Here is an 18,896-nt window from a genome sequence, read left to right as displayed (position 1 = left end):
CATCACATTCCCAGTGAGTCAGAAGTTTACATACACTCAATTCGTATTTGGTAGCATTGCCTTTAAATTGTCTTAACTTGGGTCAAATGTTTTGGGTAGCCTTCCACAAGCTTCCCACAATAAGTTGGGTGAATTTTGGCCCATTCCTCCTGACAGAGCTGGTGTAACTTAGTCAGGTTTGTAGATCTCCTTGCTCCCACACGCTTTTTCAGTTCTGCCCACAAATTTTCTATGGGATTGAGGTCAGGGCTTTGTGATGGCCACTCCAATACCTTGACTTTGTTGTCCTTAAGCCATTTTGCCACAACTTTGGAAGTATGCTTGTGGTCATTGTCCATTTGGAAGACCCATTTGCGACCAAGCTTTAACTTCCTGACTGATGTCTTGAGATGTTGCTTCAATATATCCACATAATTTTCTCACTTCATGACACCATCTATTTTGTGAAGTGCACCAGTTCCTCTTGCAGCAAAGCACCCCCAAAACATGATGCTGCCACCCCCGTGCTTCACGGTTGGGATGGTGTTCTTCGGCTTGCAAGCCTCACCCGTTTTCCTCCAAACATAAAGATTGTCATTTTGGCCAGACAATTCTATTTTTGTTTCATCAGACCAGAGGACATTTCTCCAAAAAGTAGGATCTTTGTCCCCATGTGCAGTTGCAAACCGTAGTCTGGCTTTTCATGGCGGTATTGGAGCAGTGGCTTCTTCCTTGCTGAGTGGCCTTTCAGGTTATGTGGATATAGGACTCGTTTTACTGTGGATATAGATACTTTTGTACCCGTTTCCTCCAACATCTTCACAAGGTATTTTGCTGTTGTTCTGGGATTGATGTGCACTTTTCACACCAAAGTACATTCATTTCTAGGAAACAGAACGCGTCTCCTTCCTGAGTGGTATGACGGTTGCGTAGTCCCAAGGTGTTTATACTTGCGTATTATTGTTTGTACAGATGAACGTGGTACCTTCAGGCGTTTGGAAATTTCTCCCAAGGATGAACCAGAAGTCTTAAATTTTGTTTCTGAGGTCTTGGCTGATTTCTATTGATTTTCCCATGATGTCAAGCAAAGAGGCACTGAGTTTGAAGGTCGGCCTTGAAATACATCTACAGGTACACCTCCAATTGACTCAAATGATGTCAATTAGCCTATCAGAAGCTTCTAAAGCGATTACATCATTTTCTGGAATTTTCCAAGATGTTTAAAGGCACAGTCAACTTAGTGTATGTAAACTTCTGACCAACTACAGTGAATTACAGTGATACAGTGAATTATAAGTTAAATACTCTGTCTGTAAAGAATTGTTGTAAAATTACTTGTGTCGTGCAAAGTAGTTAACAAATTATAGTTTTGGCAAGTTGGTTAGGACAAGAAATTGTCAAGTGGTTGAAAAACAAATTTTAATGAGTCCAACCAAAGTGTATGTAAACTTCCGACTTCAACTGTATATATTTCCCATGTAGTCAAAATAAAGGTTGCAAGACAAGCAATTATGAAGAAGAATCAAATCATCATGTCTAACCACAATATGAAATCAGAGGTGCAGACTACGCAAAGTAAAGTTGAATGCACACAAAAGGTCCATTGAGTGAAACTATGCAATTGTCACGCTATACTATTGAATATGCTGAATCCCCTTATGTAAAGGCGAGAGCACACACACACACACACACACACACACACAGAATGAACAGCTGCGTTGAGATCTCTGCAGCAGCAGCTGCGTCACACTTTCGTAAACAGGTGTGTAACCCACTCACTAAACCACCTAAGACACAGACTCACTAAACCACCTAAGACACAGACTCACTAAACCACCTAAGACACAGACTCACTAAACCACCTAAGACACAGACTCACTAAACCACCTAAGACACAGACTCACTAAACCACCTAAGACACAGACTCACTAAACCACCTAAGACACAGACTCACTAAACCACCTAAGACACAGACTCACTAAACCACCTAAGACACAGACTCACTAAACCACCTAAGACACAGACTCACTAAACCACCTAAGACACAGACTCACTAAACCACCTAAGACACAGACTCACTAAACCACCTAAGACACAGACTCACTAAACCACCTAAGACACAGACTCACTAAACCACCTAAGACACAGACTCACTAAACCACCTAAGACACAGACTCACTAAACCACCTAAGACACAGACTCACTAAACCACCTAAGACACAGACTCACTAAACCACCTAAGACACAGACTCACTAAACCACCTAAGACACAGACTCACTAAACCACCTAAGACACAGACTCACTAAACCACCTAAGACACAGACTCACTAAACCACCTAAGACACAGACTCACTAAACCACCTAAGCCAATCTATCCAACTATCCTGAAGTGCCCAACCACAGAGTGCATGACAGCTCCATGTCACAGGTTGTCTATCTACAGTAAAACTACACCTGTGTGTCACTAACCTGTGTCTACCTGGTTCTATGTCACCTGGTTGAGAGTCCTACCTCTGAGCTTGAGACCACGCTCCGCCATCTCTCCCACTATGCCTTCCGCCATCTCTCCCAAATACGAGAGACAAAAACATTAAAAAGAAGAAAAACACTCCAGGAATGGAGCTCACATTCCTCTCTCTCACTCCTGACTGTAGTTTCTTGAACAGAGGAGAGGGAGAATAACAGAAGAATGCAGGGGAGGGGGGCCAGGGGCAGAGGGTGAGAGGAGGGGTGAGAGGGAAGGAAAGGGGGGATACTACCAATGAGAGAGAGAGGAGCAGAGAGCAAGGCAGGGCCAGGGTGTGGTGGGCAGTGCACTGTGGGATACACCGTGCTCCGCTGAAGGAACACACAGCGTTCTCTGTCTAAACCCTGTCCCAGCATGCAACAGGGGGCAGAGGCCTCCCACGTTACGGAGGGAGACAGTGATGAGAGAAGAGAGAGAGAAAGAGAGAGAGAGAGAAATTGAGAGAGAAAGAGAGAAAGAGAGAGAGAGAGAGAGAGAGAAAGAGAGAGAAAGAGAGAAAGAGAAAGAGAAAGAGAGAAAGAGAAGGAGAGAGAGAGAGAGAGAGAAAGAGAGAGAGAGAGAAACCTGTAAACCTAACACTCACAGCTTAGACACAACATTGGAAAGAAGAGGTCCAGATAAGGTTAGGATGGAGCCGAGGACTTGGATGGGTTACCGGTTATCTGTCTAACACAACACAAGACAGCACAGCAGCCAGCAGGGCTGCTACATCTCCAACATCAAACCATGGAAGAATGTCAAATATCAGATACACAGCCACAGTCCTATCAGACACAGTGAAAGACTGCAGAAGACAGGCCGAGAAAACTTGTGCAGAAACATGGCCAAAGGGAGGGGGGGGAAACATACACAAAACCCACTTTTCTGTTGTTCTCTATAGTCTAGATCCAGGGATAACCCCAACACAACACAGTGAGAACATCCCCAGAACCAAACAGAGAAATAATGATATCTGCCACGGTTGGCTGGGAGCACTTGACCATGTAGTTCAACCGTACAGAGGTGCTGGTATTGCCCTGGAGGAATGTGAAGTATATCAAAACACACACACGCACACATACACACACGCGGGCACACACACATGGCCAGACACACAAAAACCCACACATCACCATGCACACACATGGCCAGACACACACAAACCCACACATCACCACGCACACACATGGCCAGACACAAACCCACACATCACCATGCACAAAAAAACACAGTGCTATTTGTTTTTACGTGTTGCTGGAATAAAGTTAGTCAAAATTACACAAATTTACTTTAAAGATACTTAAACTTGCTCATCAAATTCAACCCTAAAAATGAACATGAATATTCTGTGGGGGAAAAACGTTTACTCGCTGTAGAGGAAGCCAGCAACGACTAATCTGTACTGTCGATTAGACAGAGATGGAGACCGAGTGAAAGCAATTCTAGCCTCTTTACTATTTTCTTTAGTTGAAACAGGAAATGAAGAGAGCTCTGCTATTTATCCTGTACTACTCACCCAGAACAAGAGACACTCTCTCCTGCTTCCTCCTCTGTCTGGAAGCACTGCGCCTTCTCCAAGGCAGCCACTTACTCAAATTCATGATGGAGAGAACATATAAGAGAGAAAGAAACGAAAACAACAAACACGGAAGAGGAAGACAAGTAGTGGCACTGGCAGTCTGAGGAAGTGGACGTTTGAGGGCTGCTTGCTGAGCATGCTGGGTATGTTTACTTGGATTGATGGTAAGGTGTACTCTTATGTCACACACACTACAGCAGGGGTGTGAGAAGAGGGCGATGGGGAGAGAGGGAGGTGAGGAAGGCACAAGGCCAGCTTGTCAAACAAGAGAAGTGTAACTTCCTGTCAAAGTGACAGATATAGTGTGCGTGTGCGTGTGCGTGCGTGTGTGTGTGTGTGTCAGGGGCAGTGTTACATCACAATTACAAAAAGGGAGAATCCTCCACTGGCCTAAACACAGCCACACAGCAGCCCCCCACCCCCACCCCCCAGCGGGTGGTCAGCTCACATCCTGTTACACGTGAGACTGAGACAGCAGATCAACATGACCAAAGGATGACTCGTAACACACACCAAGAGAGAGAAACTCTTAAACCCTGTATACTACCTTTATACAGTACTGGAAACAGAGAGATGACATATGACGAAGTCTTTGACAAACATTGTTCCCTTGACTCATCCCCCCCATCGCTGCCAGAGAGAGGAGAGGAAAGAAAGTCAATTTGGCCTCTAATGACTAAACCTCTCTACAATGAGGAACAACTGGACCTACATCCATCCCCTCCCACGAGAAATGAGAGGGAGAGAGAGAACAGAGAGAACAGAGAGAGGGGAGGAGGGGTTTGTTTGGTGTGTTTTGTTTTCACTCTTCCTTTCTCCCACGAGGAGGAAATGGAAAAGGATTACAAGCCTGGTCAGTCCCGTGACTAACTTCCCTCTGAGTCAGATTGCATTAGCACCACTTCCTTCCATAAAGGATCAGACCAGCTGGGGTTAGGACAGGGCTGGGCTAGACAGAACCATAATATACAGTCTAGGACAGAACTGAGTTGGGTTTGGGTTGGGTGGGGCTGGATTTGGTATGGACTGAAATAATCTGAGAATCAGAGGGACTTTCCACTGAGCTACACTCCCCTGCATTTGTATTTGGACAGTGAAGCTAACATTTTAAATGTGGCTCTATACTTCATCACTTTGGATTTGAGATCAAATGTTTCATATGAGGCTACAGTATAGAATGTCACCTTTATTTGAGGGTATTTTCCTACATATCTGTTATGCCGTATATAAATGAAAGCACAATGTGTATCTAGTCCCCCCATTTGAAGTTGTCATAAGTATTTGGACAAATTCACTAAGAGTGGTCCCATATTTGGTCCCATATTCCTTGCACTCAATCACTACAATCTCTTGACTACAATCTTGTTGGGTGCATTTGAAGTTTGTTTTGGGCTATGTTTTGCTAAATAGGGCACTGCATGGTTTAGATGTACTGGGCCGTACGCACTACCTTCTGTAGTGTCTTGTGGTCGAAGGCTGAGCAGTTGCCATAACAAGCAGTGGTGCAACCAGTCAGGATTATCTCGATGGTGTTGCTGTAGAACTTTTTGCTGTTGTTTACAAATATACACAGACCGCCACCCTTTGTCTTAACGGAGGCAGCTGTTCTATCTTGCAGACCCCAAAAACCCTGCCAGCTGTGTTATACATGTCATCTTTCAACCACCACTCGGTGAAACATAAGATATTACAGTTACAGCAGACACGCTTCTTACTTCCAGCTTCTTGGTTACAGCAGATACGCAGCAGGTAGCCTAGTGGTTAAGAGCGTTGGGCCAGTAATCAAAAGGTTGTTGGTTCGAATCCCTGAGCTGCTCCTGTAAGTCTGTGACCAACAGAAACATATCTGTCTTCCCAGTCATGCGAAATCCATAGATCAGGGCCTAATGAATTTATTTGAACTGATTGATTTCCCTATATGAACTGTAACTCTTTGAAATTGATGTGTGTTGCCTTTTATATATTTGTTCAGTGTAATTGTGTGAACATTCGGTAATGCTGTATACCCCAGTATGGTACAGAAACAATATGACAGTATAGTACAGTACATCTGGATACCACCCAACTCTAACACACACACACACACACACACACAAGCCGGGCGGGCTGAGAAGGAACAGAAGAGTCAATGGTGGGGCCCACGTCTCAGAGAACTCAGGCCACAGAGACAAACACTCCATAGAAATCTCCCAGAATGCCACAGGCCCACGCCCTCGTGCTGTATGTGCTGAACTAGGGAGGAGGCCTCTGTCTCTGAGCAAAAGCTCTACTTCCACTCTTTTAATCCCTCATTCCTTCCTTCACTCACTCTCACCATCCCAAAACTCTCTCCTTCATTCACACTTTCCATCTGAAAGCCTCACTCACTCCTTCACTAACACACTCTTTCATTCCTTCACTCATAGCTCTATTTCGTTTTGTGTTGCACTTGCCTGCAAAGAGAAAGACACCCTAACATTAAAGATGTCAAAAAGGATTTAGGCACTCTAACACTCCCTTCTCCAACCCCTCTCCTACCCACAATGGCCTCTGATAAATGGCCACCGCAGAAACGGTTGCCAGGAAACCGCATGCAACCCCCCCCCCCCCTGCTTTCATCTCAGACAACCAGTAAAGGTGTCTCTAGTATTTGTTGTTATGCCAGTAGCCTTCTGTCTAGCTTCTCTTCACTATGTCTGTCTATTGTCAGAAATTCAAAAAACGTCCACACAGCGGCAGAAGCCACAAATCACCACAGTGCCCTGAAATATTGTTTGGTGACATAATAAGAAGCTACAGTTACTTTGAAAAACACACCCATATTGGCATACAAACAAGCAAATAAACACAACACACAGCGTCACACACAGGAGGAACAATCTCACACAGAAATGATCTAAGTAACACACACGGTGCTGGATGTCAGAGAATTCTTCTGAGGTGTCATGGTAACAGCTGGTCTAGCCGTGCTGCTGGTCCGTCATTACTATCCTGCCACTGCCTCCATCTCACTCACACACACACACACACACACACACACACACACACACACACACACACACACACACACACACACACACACACACAGGATGCACTTAAGGTCAGTTACTTCCTGCAAGGCTGCATGTCCCCCCAGACAGGTAGTAAGTTAATAATCCCCCTACACATCTTATAGCACAGAATTCCACATGGACACTTCTTTATATTGGATCCCATGTTGTATAACTCCCCATGGAGTCGAAATTGAGAGAAAAGGAGAATATTACGCACATTCCTGTGTGTGACCACCTGGGGGAAAAGGCCATACCAGGTTACTATAGTAACACACCTCTATCCACAAACTAGAACTAAAGGAGAGGCTAAAATGACAGGATAGGTGACAATGCCAAGTGGTCAGGGGGTTTAAGGCCAAACTAAGTCCAAAGCCAAAGGCATATAGGCCAAAACATGGGTTGAACAATGGGTAAAACATTAAAAGACTGGAACATTTCCCTTTGACCTCACCATGAGGTCATTGCCTTACCATAATTCTGTCCTGACAAACAGCTAGCTCCATAAACAACAGATAACATGGTGCCAGGAGTTGATTTAGTCTGTGTTAACTGTTAAGAAACATTTATTACCAAATGTCAGTGCTGAAACGGACCATTGTAGAAAATAAGATTTTTCTCTCAGGTTGGTAAAGTATTAGAATACTGAATGTAGGAGGCAGTAGAACATGTCACTAGGTTAATATTTACTTTCTGGGCCTGAGCCTATTTTATAAAATCCCCTCAGTCAGGGGAAGGATCAGAAGCTAGATTGGGCAGCAAAGCTTATTTCCCTAACGATCAGGACAAGGGGAGAAGGGAGCGAGGCTGGAGAAGGGAGGCTACTTCTTGGGTGTGTATGCTGTATGTAGGGGTGTGACAACTGGCAGACAAGGGGGGTGGGAGGGGGTGTTTCGACAGTGAGGGCAAGGAGGGGTAGTGGGGGCGGGGTCCCAGATGCAGGTTCTCACAGCCATCTCCTGCTGGGAGGATACAAGAGGAGAATACACACACACACAGCAGCGTGAACACAACTAAACAGACATTGTGACACAGGTACAATAGGGTTTCAAGCACTACAGTTGAACACTTTTTCTCCTGGGCAGTAGGCCTACACCCTGACAGAGGAGTTTAAATGTGTAGCATTCACACAGCCACACCCTAGGGGAATATCTTGGCCTCCGCTTCTGTCCCAAATTTCCACACACACTGAAATCCGAATGGAGCTTTCCCTCCCTTTTCAAGCTGGGTTCTGGCACTTGGAGAGCAGTGCCATCACAACACACACACGTGCACGCACAAACGCACGGCACCTAAATACACCACACAACCTAAACAGTAGGCCTACTGTTTAGTTTCCTACACTCTAACACTCACACATACATATGAACTCTCACACAACCTCTTGTTACCCTGATTTTGGCAACAACAATGAGTCATCAAAGCAACATTAGCTAGCGAGCCTCTCCCTTTCAAAGCATTAACCCCAATGACAACACACAGACGCATGGTGCACGTCACACGAACAAACACACACACACACACACACACACACCATCACACACATGCTAGGAGATTGACGTTCTGTTCAGTGGCTCTGGGTCTGTGCCCCCAAATCCTTCTTAAGAAGAATGACAGGGAACATCAGCAGTCCATAAAGGCACAGGGAGGAGTGAGAAACAGAGATGGGAAAGGGAACGGGGTGAGAAACAGAGATGGGAAAGGGAACGGGGTGAGAAACAGAGATGGGAAAGGGAACGGGGTGAGAAACAGAGATGGGAAAGGGAACGGGGTGAGAAACAGAGATGGGAAAGGGAACGGGGTGAGAAACAGAGATGGGAAAGGGGTGAGAAACAGAGATGGGAAAGGGAACGGGGTGAGAAACAGAGATGGGAAAGGGGTGAGAAACAGAGATGGGAAAGGGGTGAGAAACAGAGATGGGAAAGGGGTGAGAAACAGAGATGGGAAAGGGAACGGGGTGAGAAACAGATGGGAAAGGGAACGGGGTGAGAAACAGAGATGGGAAAGGGAACGGGGTGAGAAACAGAGATGGGAAAGGGGTGAGAAACAGAGATGGGAAAGGGGTGAGAAACAGAGATGGGAAAGGGGTGAGAAACAGAGATGGGAAAGGGAACGGGGTGAGAAACAGATGGGAAAGGGAACGGGGTGAGAAACAGAGATGGGAAAGGGAACGGGGTGAGAAACAGAGATGGGAAAGGGAACAGGTGAGAAACAGAGATGGGAAAGGGAACGGGGTGAGAAACAGAGATGGGAAAGGGAACGGGGTGAGAAACAGAGATGGGAAAGGGAACGGGGTGAGAAACAGAGATGGGAAAGGGGTGAGAAACAGAGATGGGAAAGGGGTGAGAAACAGAGATGGGAAAGGGGTGAGAAACAGAGATGGGAAAGGGGTGAGAAACAGAGATGGGAAAGGGGTGAGAAACAGAGATGGGAAAGGGGTGAGAAACAGAGATGGGAAAGGGGTGAGAAACAGAGATGGGAAAGGGGTGAGAAACAGAGATGGGAAAGGGGTGAGAAACAGAGATGGGAAAGGGGTGAGAAACAGAGATGGGAAAGGGGTGAGAAACAGAGATGGGAAAGGGGTGAGAAACAGAGATGGGAAAGGGGTGAGAAACAGAGATGGGAAAGGGGTGAGAAACAGAGATGGGAAAGGGGTGAGAAACAGAGATGGGAAAGGGGTGAGAAACAGAGATGGGAAAGGGGTGAGAAACAGAGATGGGAAAGGGGTGAGAAACAGAGATGGGAACGGGGTGGGAAACAGAGATGGGAACGGGGTGAGAAACAGATGGGAAAGGTGTGAGAAACAGAGATGGGAAAGGGAACGGGGTGAGAAACAGATGGGAAAGGGGTGAGAAACAGAGATGGGAAAGGGGTGAGAAACAGAGATGGGAAAGGGAACGGGGTGAGAAACAGAGATGGGAAAGGGAACGGGGTGAGAAACAGAGATGGGAAAGGGAACGGGGTGAGAAACAGAGATGGGAAAGGGGTGAGAAACAGAGATGGGAAAGGGGTGAGAAACAGAGATGGGAAAGGGGTGAGAAACAGAGATGGGAAAGGGAACAGGGTGAGAAACAGAGATGGGAACGGGGTGAGAAACAGAGATGGGAAAGGGAACGGGGTGAGAAACAGAGATGGGAAAGGGGTGAGAAACAGAGATGGGAAAGGGAACGGGGTGAGAAACAGAGATGGGAAAGGGAACGGGGTGAGAAACAGAGATGGGAAAGGGAACGGGGTGAGAAACAGAGATGGGAAAGGGGTGAGAAACAGAGATGGGAAAGGGGTGAGAAACAGAGATGGGAAAGGGGTGAGAAACAGAGATGGGAAAGGGGTGAGAAACAGAGATGGGAAAGGGGTGAGAAACAGAGATGGGAAAGGGAAAGGGGTGAGAGAAACATAGAAAGAGAGAGAAAGACGAGAACAAAGAGCTGAGAATAATAAGGCTCTCATCACATTTACGTTTTCGTCATTTAGCAGACACTCTTATCTGAGCAACTTGCAGGAGCAATTAGGGTTAAGTACCTTGCTCAATGGCACAGACAGAATTTTCACCTAGTCGTCTCAGGGATTTGAACCAACCTTTCGGTTGGGAGGTGTACAGTCCCCGGGTCCTTAGCTTAGTGATGAGCTTGGAGGGTACTGTGGTGTTGAATGTTGAGCTGTAGTCAATGAACAGCATTCTTACATAGGTATTCCTCTTGTCCAGAAGGGACAGGGCAGTGTGCAGAGTGATGGCGATTGCATCGTCTGTGGACCTATTGGTGTGGTACGCGCATTTAAGTGGGCCTAAGGTGACAGGTAAGGTGGAGGTGATATGATCCTTGACTAGTCTCTCAAAGCACTTCATAATGACAGAAGTGAGTGCTAAGGGGCGATAGTCATTTAGTTCAGTTACCTTTGCCTTCTTGGGTACAGGAACAATGGTGGTCATCTTGAAGCATGTGGGAACAGCAGACTGGGATAGGGAGAGATTGAATATGTCCGTAAACACACCAGCCAGCTGGTCTGCGCATGCTCGGAGGACGCGGCTAGGGATGCCGTCTGGGCCGGCAGCCTTACGAGGGTTAACACTTTTAAATGTCTTACTCATGTCGGCCACGGAGGAGAGCCCACAGTCCTTGGTAGCTGGCCAAGGTGGCACTGTATTATCCTCAAACCGGGCAAAGAAGGTGTTTAGTTTGTCTGGAAGCAAGACGTCAAGTGTCCGTGACGTGGATGGTTTTCCTTTTATAGTCCGTGATTGTCTGTAGACCCTGCCACATACGTCTCGTGTCTAAGCCATTGAATTGCGACTCCACTTTGTCTCTATACTGACATTTCGCTTGTTTGATTGCTTTGCGGAGGGAGTAACTACACTGTTTGTATTCGGCCATATTCCCAGTCAACTTTCAGTTTTGCGCAAATGCCGCCATCTATCCACGGTTTCTGGTTAGTAAGGTTTTAATAGTCACAGTGGGTACAACATCTCCCATGCACTTCCTTATGAACTCACTCACTGAATCAGCATATAAATCGATATTATTCTCTGACACTACCCCGTGTGATCAAAACAATCTTGAAGCGTGGATTCTGATTGGTCAGACCAGCATTGAATAGTCCTTGTCATGGGTGCATCCTGTTTGAGTTTCTGCCTATAGGAAGGGAGGAGCAAAATTGAATTGTGGTCAGATTTGCCGAAGGGAGGGTGGGGGAGGGCCTTGTATGCATCTCGGAAGTTAGAGTAGCAGTGATCCAGAGTTTTGCCATCACGAGTGCTACAATCAATATGCTGATAGAATTTTGGTAGCCTTGTTCTCAAATTTGTTTTGTTGAAATCCCCAGCTACAATAAATGCAGCCTCAGGATATGTGGTTTCCAGCTTGCATAAAGTCCAGTGAAGTTCCTTGAGGGCCGTCGTGGTGTCGGCTTAACATTTTGCGTGTAGGGGGCAATATTTTCGTTTTTGGCTAAAAAACGTACCCATTTGAAACTGCCTATTTCTCAGCCCCAGAAACTAGAACATGCATATAATTGTCTGATTAGGATAGAGAACACTATAAAGTTTCCAAAACGGTCAAAATATTGTCTGTGATTATAACAGAACTGATATTGCAGGCGAAAACCTGAGGAAAATCCAATCAGGAAGTGCCTCTTATTTTGAAACCTCTCTATTCCTATGCATACCTATCCTCAATTTAAAGGGATATCAACCATATTCCCTTTTCTATGGCTTCCCTAAGGTGTCAACAGTCTTTAGACATAGTTTCAGGCTTTTATTTTGAAAAATGAGCGAGAAAGATCACATTGCGTAAGTGGATAGGTGGGGGCTCTCAGTGAGTTTTGCGCAACAGAGTAAAGCGGCCATTGATTTTCCCTGTCCCATTGAAATACCTACATTCCCGGTTGATATATTATCGAATATATATTTTAAAAACAACCTGACGACTGATTATAAAAACCGTTTGACATGTTTCTGTGGACATTATGGATATTATTTGGGATTTTCGTCTGTGTTGTCGTGACTGCTCTTTCCTGTGGATTTCTGAACATAACGCAACAAACAAAATGAGGTATTTTGGATATAAAAATCATCTTTATGGAACAAAAGAAACATTTGTGGTGTAACTGGGAGTCTCGTGAGTGAAAACATCCGAAGATCAAAGGTAAACGATTAATTTGATTGCTTTTCTGATTTTCGTGACCAAGTTACCTGATGCTAAGTGTACTTAATGTTTTGTCATGCGATCAATAAACTTACACAAATGCTTGTATTGCTTTCGCTGTAAAGCGTAATTTCAAAGTCTGAGATGACAGATGGATTAACAAAAGGCTAAGCTGTGTTTTGCAATATTGCACTTGTGATTTCATGAATATTAATATTTTTAGTAATATTATTTGACTGGGGCGCTATGCTATTCAGAGGTTGCTGATGACAATTATCCCACTTAAGGGATGGGTAGCGTCAAGAAGTTAAGCGGGGATATACACGGCTGTGACAATAACCGACGAGAATTCTCTTGGGAAATAATACGGTCGGCATTTGATTGTGAGGAATTCTAGGTCAGGTGAACAAAAGGACTTGAGTTCCTGTACGTTGTTACAATTACACTATGAGATATTAGTCATGAAACATACACACCACACCAGTCCTTCTTCTTCCCAGAGAGATGGTTATTTCTGTCGGCACGGTGCACAAAGAATATCGGTGGCTGTTCTGACTCCGACAGCATATGCCGAGAGAGCCATGTTTCCGTGTTACAGTCCCTGATGACCCTCTGGAAAGCAACCTTTGCCCTAATTTTGTCTACCTTGCTATCTAGAGAATGGAGCGAGTAATATAATCGGAAGCGGTGGGTGGTGTGAGCGCCTCCGAAGTCTGACCATTAGGCCTCTCTGTCTACCTCTTCTGCGGTGACACTGTTCTGGGAAGCCTCTGGAATCAGTTCCAATACCCTGGGTGGTTCAGACAAAGGATCCGCTTCGGGAAAGTCGTATTACTGGTCGTAGTGCTGGTAAGTTGACGTCGCTCTGATATCCAATAGTTCTTCCCGGCTGTATGTAATAACACTTAGGATTTTCTGGGCTAACAATGTAAGAATGATGAATTCATTAAAAAAACAAATAATGCAAAGTTTCCTTAGGACTAGAAGCGAGGCGGCCCTCTCTGTTGGCGCCATCTTGTAACCACACAAACAGTGTATGTTATGTCTGCCTGTGTGTGTGTGTGTGTGTTTGTGTGACAGACAGAGAGAGAGAAGAGAGAGAGAGAGAGAGAGAATGTGCATCTCTCCTTTCATGAATGATTCAATAGCATCTAGAAACAAGGGCTCCGATACCTTACAGGAACGATACGTTATAGCTTGAAACGAGTCATTGCAATTCGTTTTGATTGGTGTAACGAATTGACGAGATTCCGTACAATATATTTTTTGCATGAACACATTCATTTTCTTTTTAAAATTAATATTTGCTGCTAATAGGAGCTCAGAAGCTGTGCACAGGGGCATTGTCATGCTGAAACAGGAAAGGGCCTTCCCCAAACTGTTGCAACAAAGTTGGAAGCACATAATCGTGTACAATGTCCTTGTATGCTGTAGTGTTAAGATTTCCCTTCACTGCAACTATGGGGCTTAGCCCGAACCATGAAAAATAGCCCCAGACCATTATTTATTATCCACCAAACTTTACAGTTGGCACTATGCATTCGGGCAGGTAGCGTTCTCCTGGCATCCGCCAGACCCAGATTATTCCGATGGACTGCCAGATGGTGAAGCATGATTCATCACCAGAGAACACATTTCCACTGATCCAGAGTCCAATGGCAGCGAGCTTTACGCCACTCCAGTCGACGCTTGGCATTGCGCATGGTGATCTTAGGCTTGTATGTGGCTGCTCGGCCATGGAAACCCATTTCATAAAGCACCCGACGAACAGTTCTGGTGCTGACATTGCTTCCAGAGGCAGTTTGGAACTCGGGAGTGTTGAAACTGAGAACAGATTTTTTTTTTTTTTTAACACGTTACGCGCTTCAGCACTCGGCGGTCCTGTTCTGTGAGCTTGTGTGGCCTACCACTTCCCGGCTGACCCGTTGTTGCTCCTAGACATTTCCACTTCACAATAATAACACTTACAGTTGACCGGGGAAGCTCTAGCAGGGCAGACATTTAATGAACTGACTTGTTGGAAAGGTGGCATCGAAATGTGGCAACGGTTCCACGTTGAAAGTCACTGAGCTCTTCAGTAAGGCCATTCTACAGGCAATATTTGTCTATAGAGATTTGCATGGTAGTGTGTCCAAATTTGAAGGGGTGTCAACATAGTTTTGTATATATAGTGTGTCTGTTTTACTCTCCCCCAGTGTGTCCAATACCATTGTCCCTGGCTATACAGCTGGCTGGGTTTGTGAAGCGAAGTACACCTTGTATATCTGGTGTTGAACGGTGCACACTATGCTGCTGAGGTTGTGTTGAAAAGTGCTCCCGGTATTGTTTCTGAATACTTGGACCTCGTAACACTTTCCAGATCAGAAACAGACAGCCTTTAAAACTGAACCTTATAACACTATAATCCATGTCTGTCTGTATCTCTGTGTTCATGTCTCTCTCTCTTGGACTTGCATACAACAGGGTCGGTGTGGCATAAGGAGGTATTGTGGCATGGATATATTAATCATTAAGGGAAAGGAATGATGTGTGATGACACAGACTCAATAAAGCATAAACACACCCTCTGGTTCATCCCTGACACATTCCACTGGCTGCAACAATGACATGATCAACTAGTCTATCAAGCTATTTGTAAAGGTAAAAGTGAGCACGCACTTACACACACACACACCTCAAATCACAAACAATGTAGAGGAGAAATATACATTTCAGGTAGCGAGAGCAGGAGGTAGAGGCGAGTACCCGGAGCACTCTAGCTGTGTTTGAATACTCATACTAACTACACTAACCGTACTATTTGTGACATACATTGAGTATGCTTATTAGTCATAGTATGGATATACAGTTGAAGTAGGACGTTTACATACACTTATGTTGGAGTCATTAAAACTCGTTTTTCAACCACACCACAAATTTCTTATTAACAAACTATAGTTTGGCAAGTCGGTTAGGACATCTACTTTGTGCATGACAAAAATACTTTTTACAACAATTGTTTACAGACAGAGAGCAATTTCCAAACACCTGAAGGTACCACGCTCATCTGTACAAACAATAATACGCAAGTATAAACACCATGGGACCACGCAGCTGTCATACCGCTCAGGAAGGAGACGCGTTCTGCCTCCTAGAGATGAATGTACTTTGGTGAGAAAAGTGCAAATCAATCCCAGAACAATAACAAAGGACCTTGTGAAGATGGTGGAGGAAAGAGGTACAAAAGTATCTATATCCACAGTAAAACAAGTCCTATATCGACATAACCTGAAAGGCCGCTCAGCAAGGAAGAAGCCACTGCTCCAAAACCGCCATAAAAATGCCAGACTACGGTTTGCAACTGAACATGGGGACAAAGATCGTACTTCTTGGAGAAATATCCTCTGGTCTGATGAATCAAAAATAGAACTGTTTGGCCATAATGACCATCGTTATGTTTGGAGGAAAAAGGGGGAGGCTTGCAAGCCGAAGAACACCATCCCAACTGTGAAGCACTGGGGTGGCAGCATCATGTTGTGGGGGTGCTTTGCTGCAGGAGGGACTGGTGCACTTCACAAAATAGATGGCATCATGAGGATGGAAAAATATGTGGATATATTGAAGCAACATTTCAAGACATCAGTCAGGAAGTTAAAGCTTGGTCGCAAATGGGTCTTCCAAATGGACAATGACCACAAGCATACTTCCAAAGTTGTGGCAAAATAGCTGAAGAACAACAAAGTCATGGTATTGGAGTGGCCATCACAAAGCCCTGACCTCAATCCCATAGACAATTTGTGGGCAGAACTGAAAAAGCGTGTGGGAGCAAGGAGGCCTACAAACCTGACTCAGTTACATCAGTTCTGTCAGGAGGAATGGGCCAAAATTCACCCAACTTATTGTTAGAAGCTTGTGGAAGGCTACCCAAAACATTTTACCCAAGTTAAAAAATGTAAAGGCAATGCTACCAAATACGAATTGAATGCATGTAAACTTCTGAACCACTGGGAATGTGATGTAAGAAATAAAAGCTGAAATAAATCATTCTTCCTGCTATTATTCTGACATTTCACATTCTTAAAAAAAAGTGGTGATCCTAACTGACAGGGAATTTTTACTAAGATTAAATGTCAGGAATTGTTAAAAACTGAGTTTAAATGTATTTGGCTAAGATGTATGTAAACTTCAGACTTCAATTTTACTTTATGGGTTGGTTATGCAGGCTTCTTCTAACCCATAGCTTTCTACTACATATAATAATACGATTAAATGATATCTTTACACTAATATATATAATTTATAAATCCATAAATGAATGCAGCAACTACAGATCGCCCCTTTCAGTCAATCAAAAGTGTATGAGTTTAAGCATGTGTCAATTAGGCCTTTGGATTAAAATAATTATCCACATAAATTAGATTGATCAATAAAAGCCCCACTTTTATTCCATATGCTGGGATCCCCACTATGCAGCTGTTGCAAGAGCGCATTTTCACTGGCTGTTGTCACGACTCCTTCCGAAGGTGGCTCCTCCCCCTGTTCGGGTAGCGCTCGGCGATCGTTGTCACCGGCCTACTAGCGGCCACTGATCCATTTTCCCTTTTCTGTTTGTTTTGTCTGTTTAGTTTCAAGTGTTCCTTGTTGAGGTTGATTAGTTGGGCTATTTAAGCCGGTAGGCCCGCCTGCTCTTTGTGTGAGCCTAACTATTTTTCCCACTGTGTTTCTGTGTGGCAGTACGTATTGCGTTGGGCATTTGTTATTGTGCGCCCGGTATTCTTGGCGAGCTCTGTTTTTTCCCTGTGCGTAATAAACGCTATCCTGAACTTTCTGCCTCCTGCGCCTGACTCCGCACCCACTACTCCCAGGTCGTTACAGCTGTCCACTGATTTCAAAAACAATGATTGATAGGCAGCTTAAACTTCTTGAATTCAACCATTATTGGGTTCAAATACATATTTTTGAACAGCCATCTACAACAACCACAATCCGTAAGGCACAAATAGCTAAATGAGAGAGCAGCAGTGTGATTCACATCAATGCGCTATGTAGATATGAATAAAAAGTAAAATTCGCATTGCCGTAGACTACACCACTGCTGTCATCCTTACTTCCAAGCGTTTATTCAAGTTGGATAATCTTTGGATGCCGACAGCAGTCGCACCATAGTAAAACATAGCTTGTGCTGTAGCCTACAAACGCCCATTCCTGCTCTTTTCCTGCGTATCATCATAGTGGTCTCTGACTTGTGGTCAGACTTGCTCACGTGGAACAAATTTATACTTGGCCTTTTTTCAATGCTGATTTGAATGTCATTGCAAACATCCTTTCTGAATTTAAAAGTAATCCTCAAAGTAATCATCTACTTTTTCAATGTAACATATTACAGTTACGCGTTTTTTGTAATCCGCTACTCCCCAACCCTGGTTATATTATATAGTGGAACACAATCATCAAAAAGGTAATAAATAACCTTAGCAGTGTGGCGCTTGAATTGTTGAAGTCTATGGCTGTACAATGACATAGCCTTTTAGCAGACAAGACGCTCCTATTTCCCGAGCCCTTATCACAGTCAAGACACCTATTTTATAGTAAAAAAAAAACATTATGTAATAACAGAATCAAATAAAAACAATAGTGCAAAGTGATTTGCATCTTGCGTCTGGAACAGTTATTGGTCATTTGAAACAGGGCTCAAATTGGCATGGTGAAAAAAACAGTTTTTTCAGTGATACAAACCAAAATTTGTCCTATTTTCAAAATACAGACTTTTGAGTGTATTAAGTCTGTTCCTTGGAATTTTCTACACGGATGAACAATTCTAAATTGAACACTGCATGGGGATGAATTATGGCCAGGACATCTGTTTGGTGAGTAGGCCCATGCTTAATGATTCTGGTTTTCTGTTCTACCTGATCATTAATTGCACACACACCTAGTGTCCCAGGTCTAAATCAGAACCCTGATTAGAGGGGAACAATGAAAACATGCGGTGGAACTGGCTTTGAGGTCCAGACTTGAGTTTGAGGGGCCTAGGCTAACACCTCGATCACACCGATAGTTTGTTTCATTTTGATACACCAGAAGTACATTCTGAAGGTGAATGTTGAACTTCTGCTGCACACATATCCAGATGATGTTGCCTGCTATTTTGGCCTAACGCTTCGAACACACCGGCAGCGTCATT

General features: G+C 44.4%; 1 protein-coding gene across 6 annotated transcripts in view; it reads right to left on the bottom strand.

The window, feature by feature from the left end:
• utrn (utrophin) overlaps positions 1-18,896 on the bottom strand; it is a 341,113-nt gene that overhangs the window by 310,946 nt on the left and 11,271 nt on the right. For 3 of the 6 annotated variants that reach the window (XM_036975989.1, XM_036975994.1, XM_036975992.1), the window contains exon 1: positions 4,003-4,150. The exons of 1 other annotated variant lie outside the window; for it this stretch is intronic. In XM_036975989.1, the coding sequence (XP_036831884.1) occupies positions 4,003-4,087 (85 nt within the window). In that variant the 5' untranslated portion in view covers positions 4,088-4,150. Of the gene's footprint in view, positions 1-2,491; positions 2,635-4,002; positions 4,152-18,896 lie in introns of those variants that run through there. 2 more of the 6 variants (XM_036975995.1, XM_036975993.1) reach the window with 2 other exon arrangements.

This window comes from Oncorhynchus mykiss, chromosome 4 (genome assembly GCF_013265735.2).
Source record: "Oncorhynchus mykiss isolate Arlee chromosome 4, USDA_OmykA_1.1, whole genome shotgun sequence".
Classification (NCBI taxonomy): domain Eukaryota; kingdom Metazoa; phylum Chordata; class Actinopteri; order Salmoniformes; family Salmonidae; genus Oncorhynchus; species Oncorhynchus mykiss.
The sequence above is the reverse complement of the archived record's forward strand: the minus strand, read 5'-3'. Positions and strand labels throughout refer to the sequence as shown.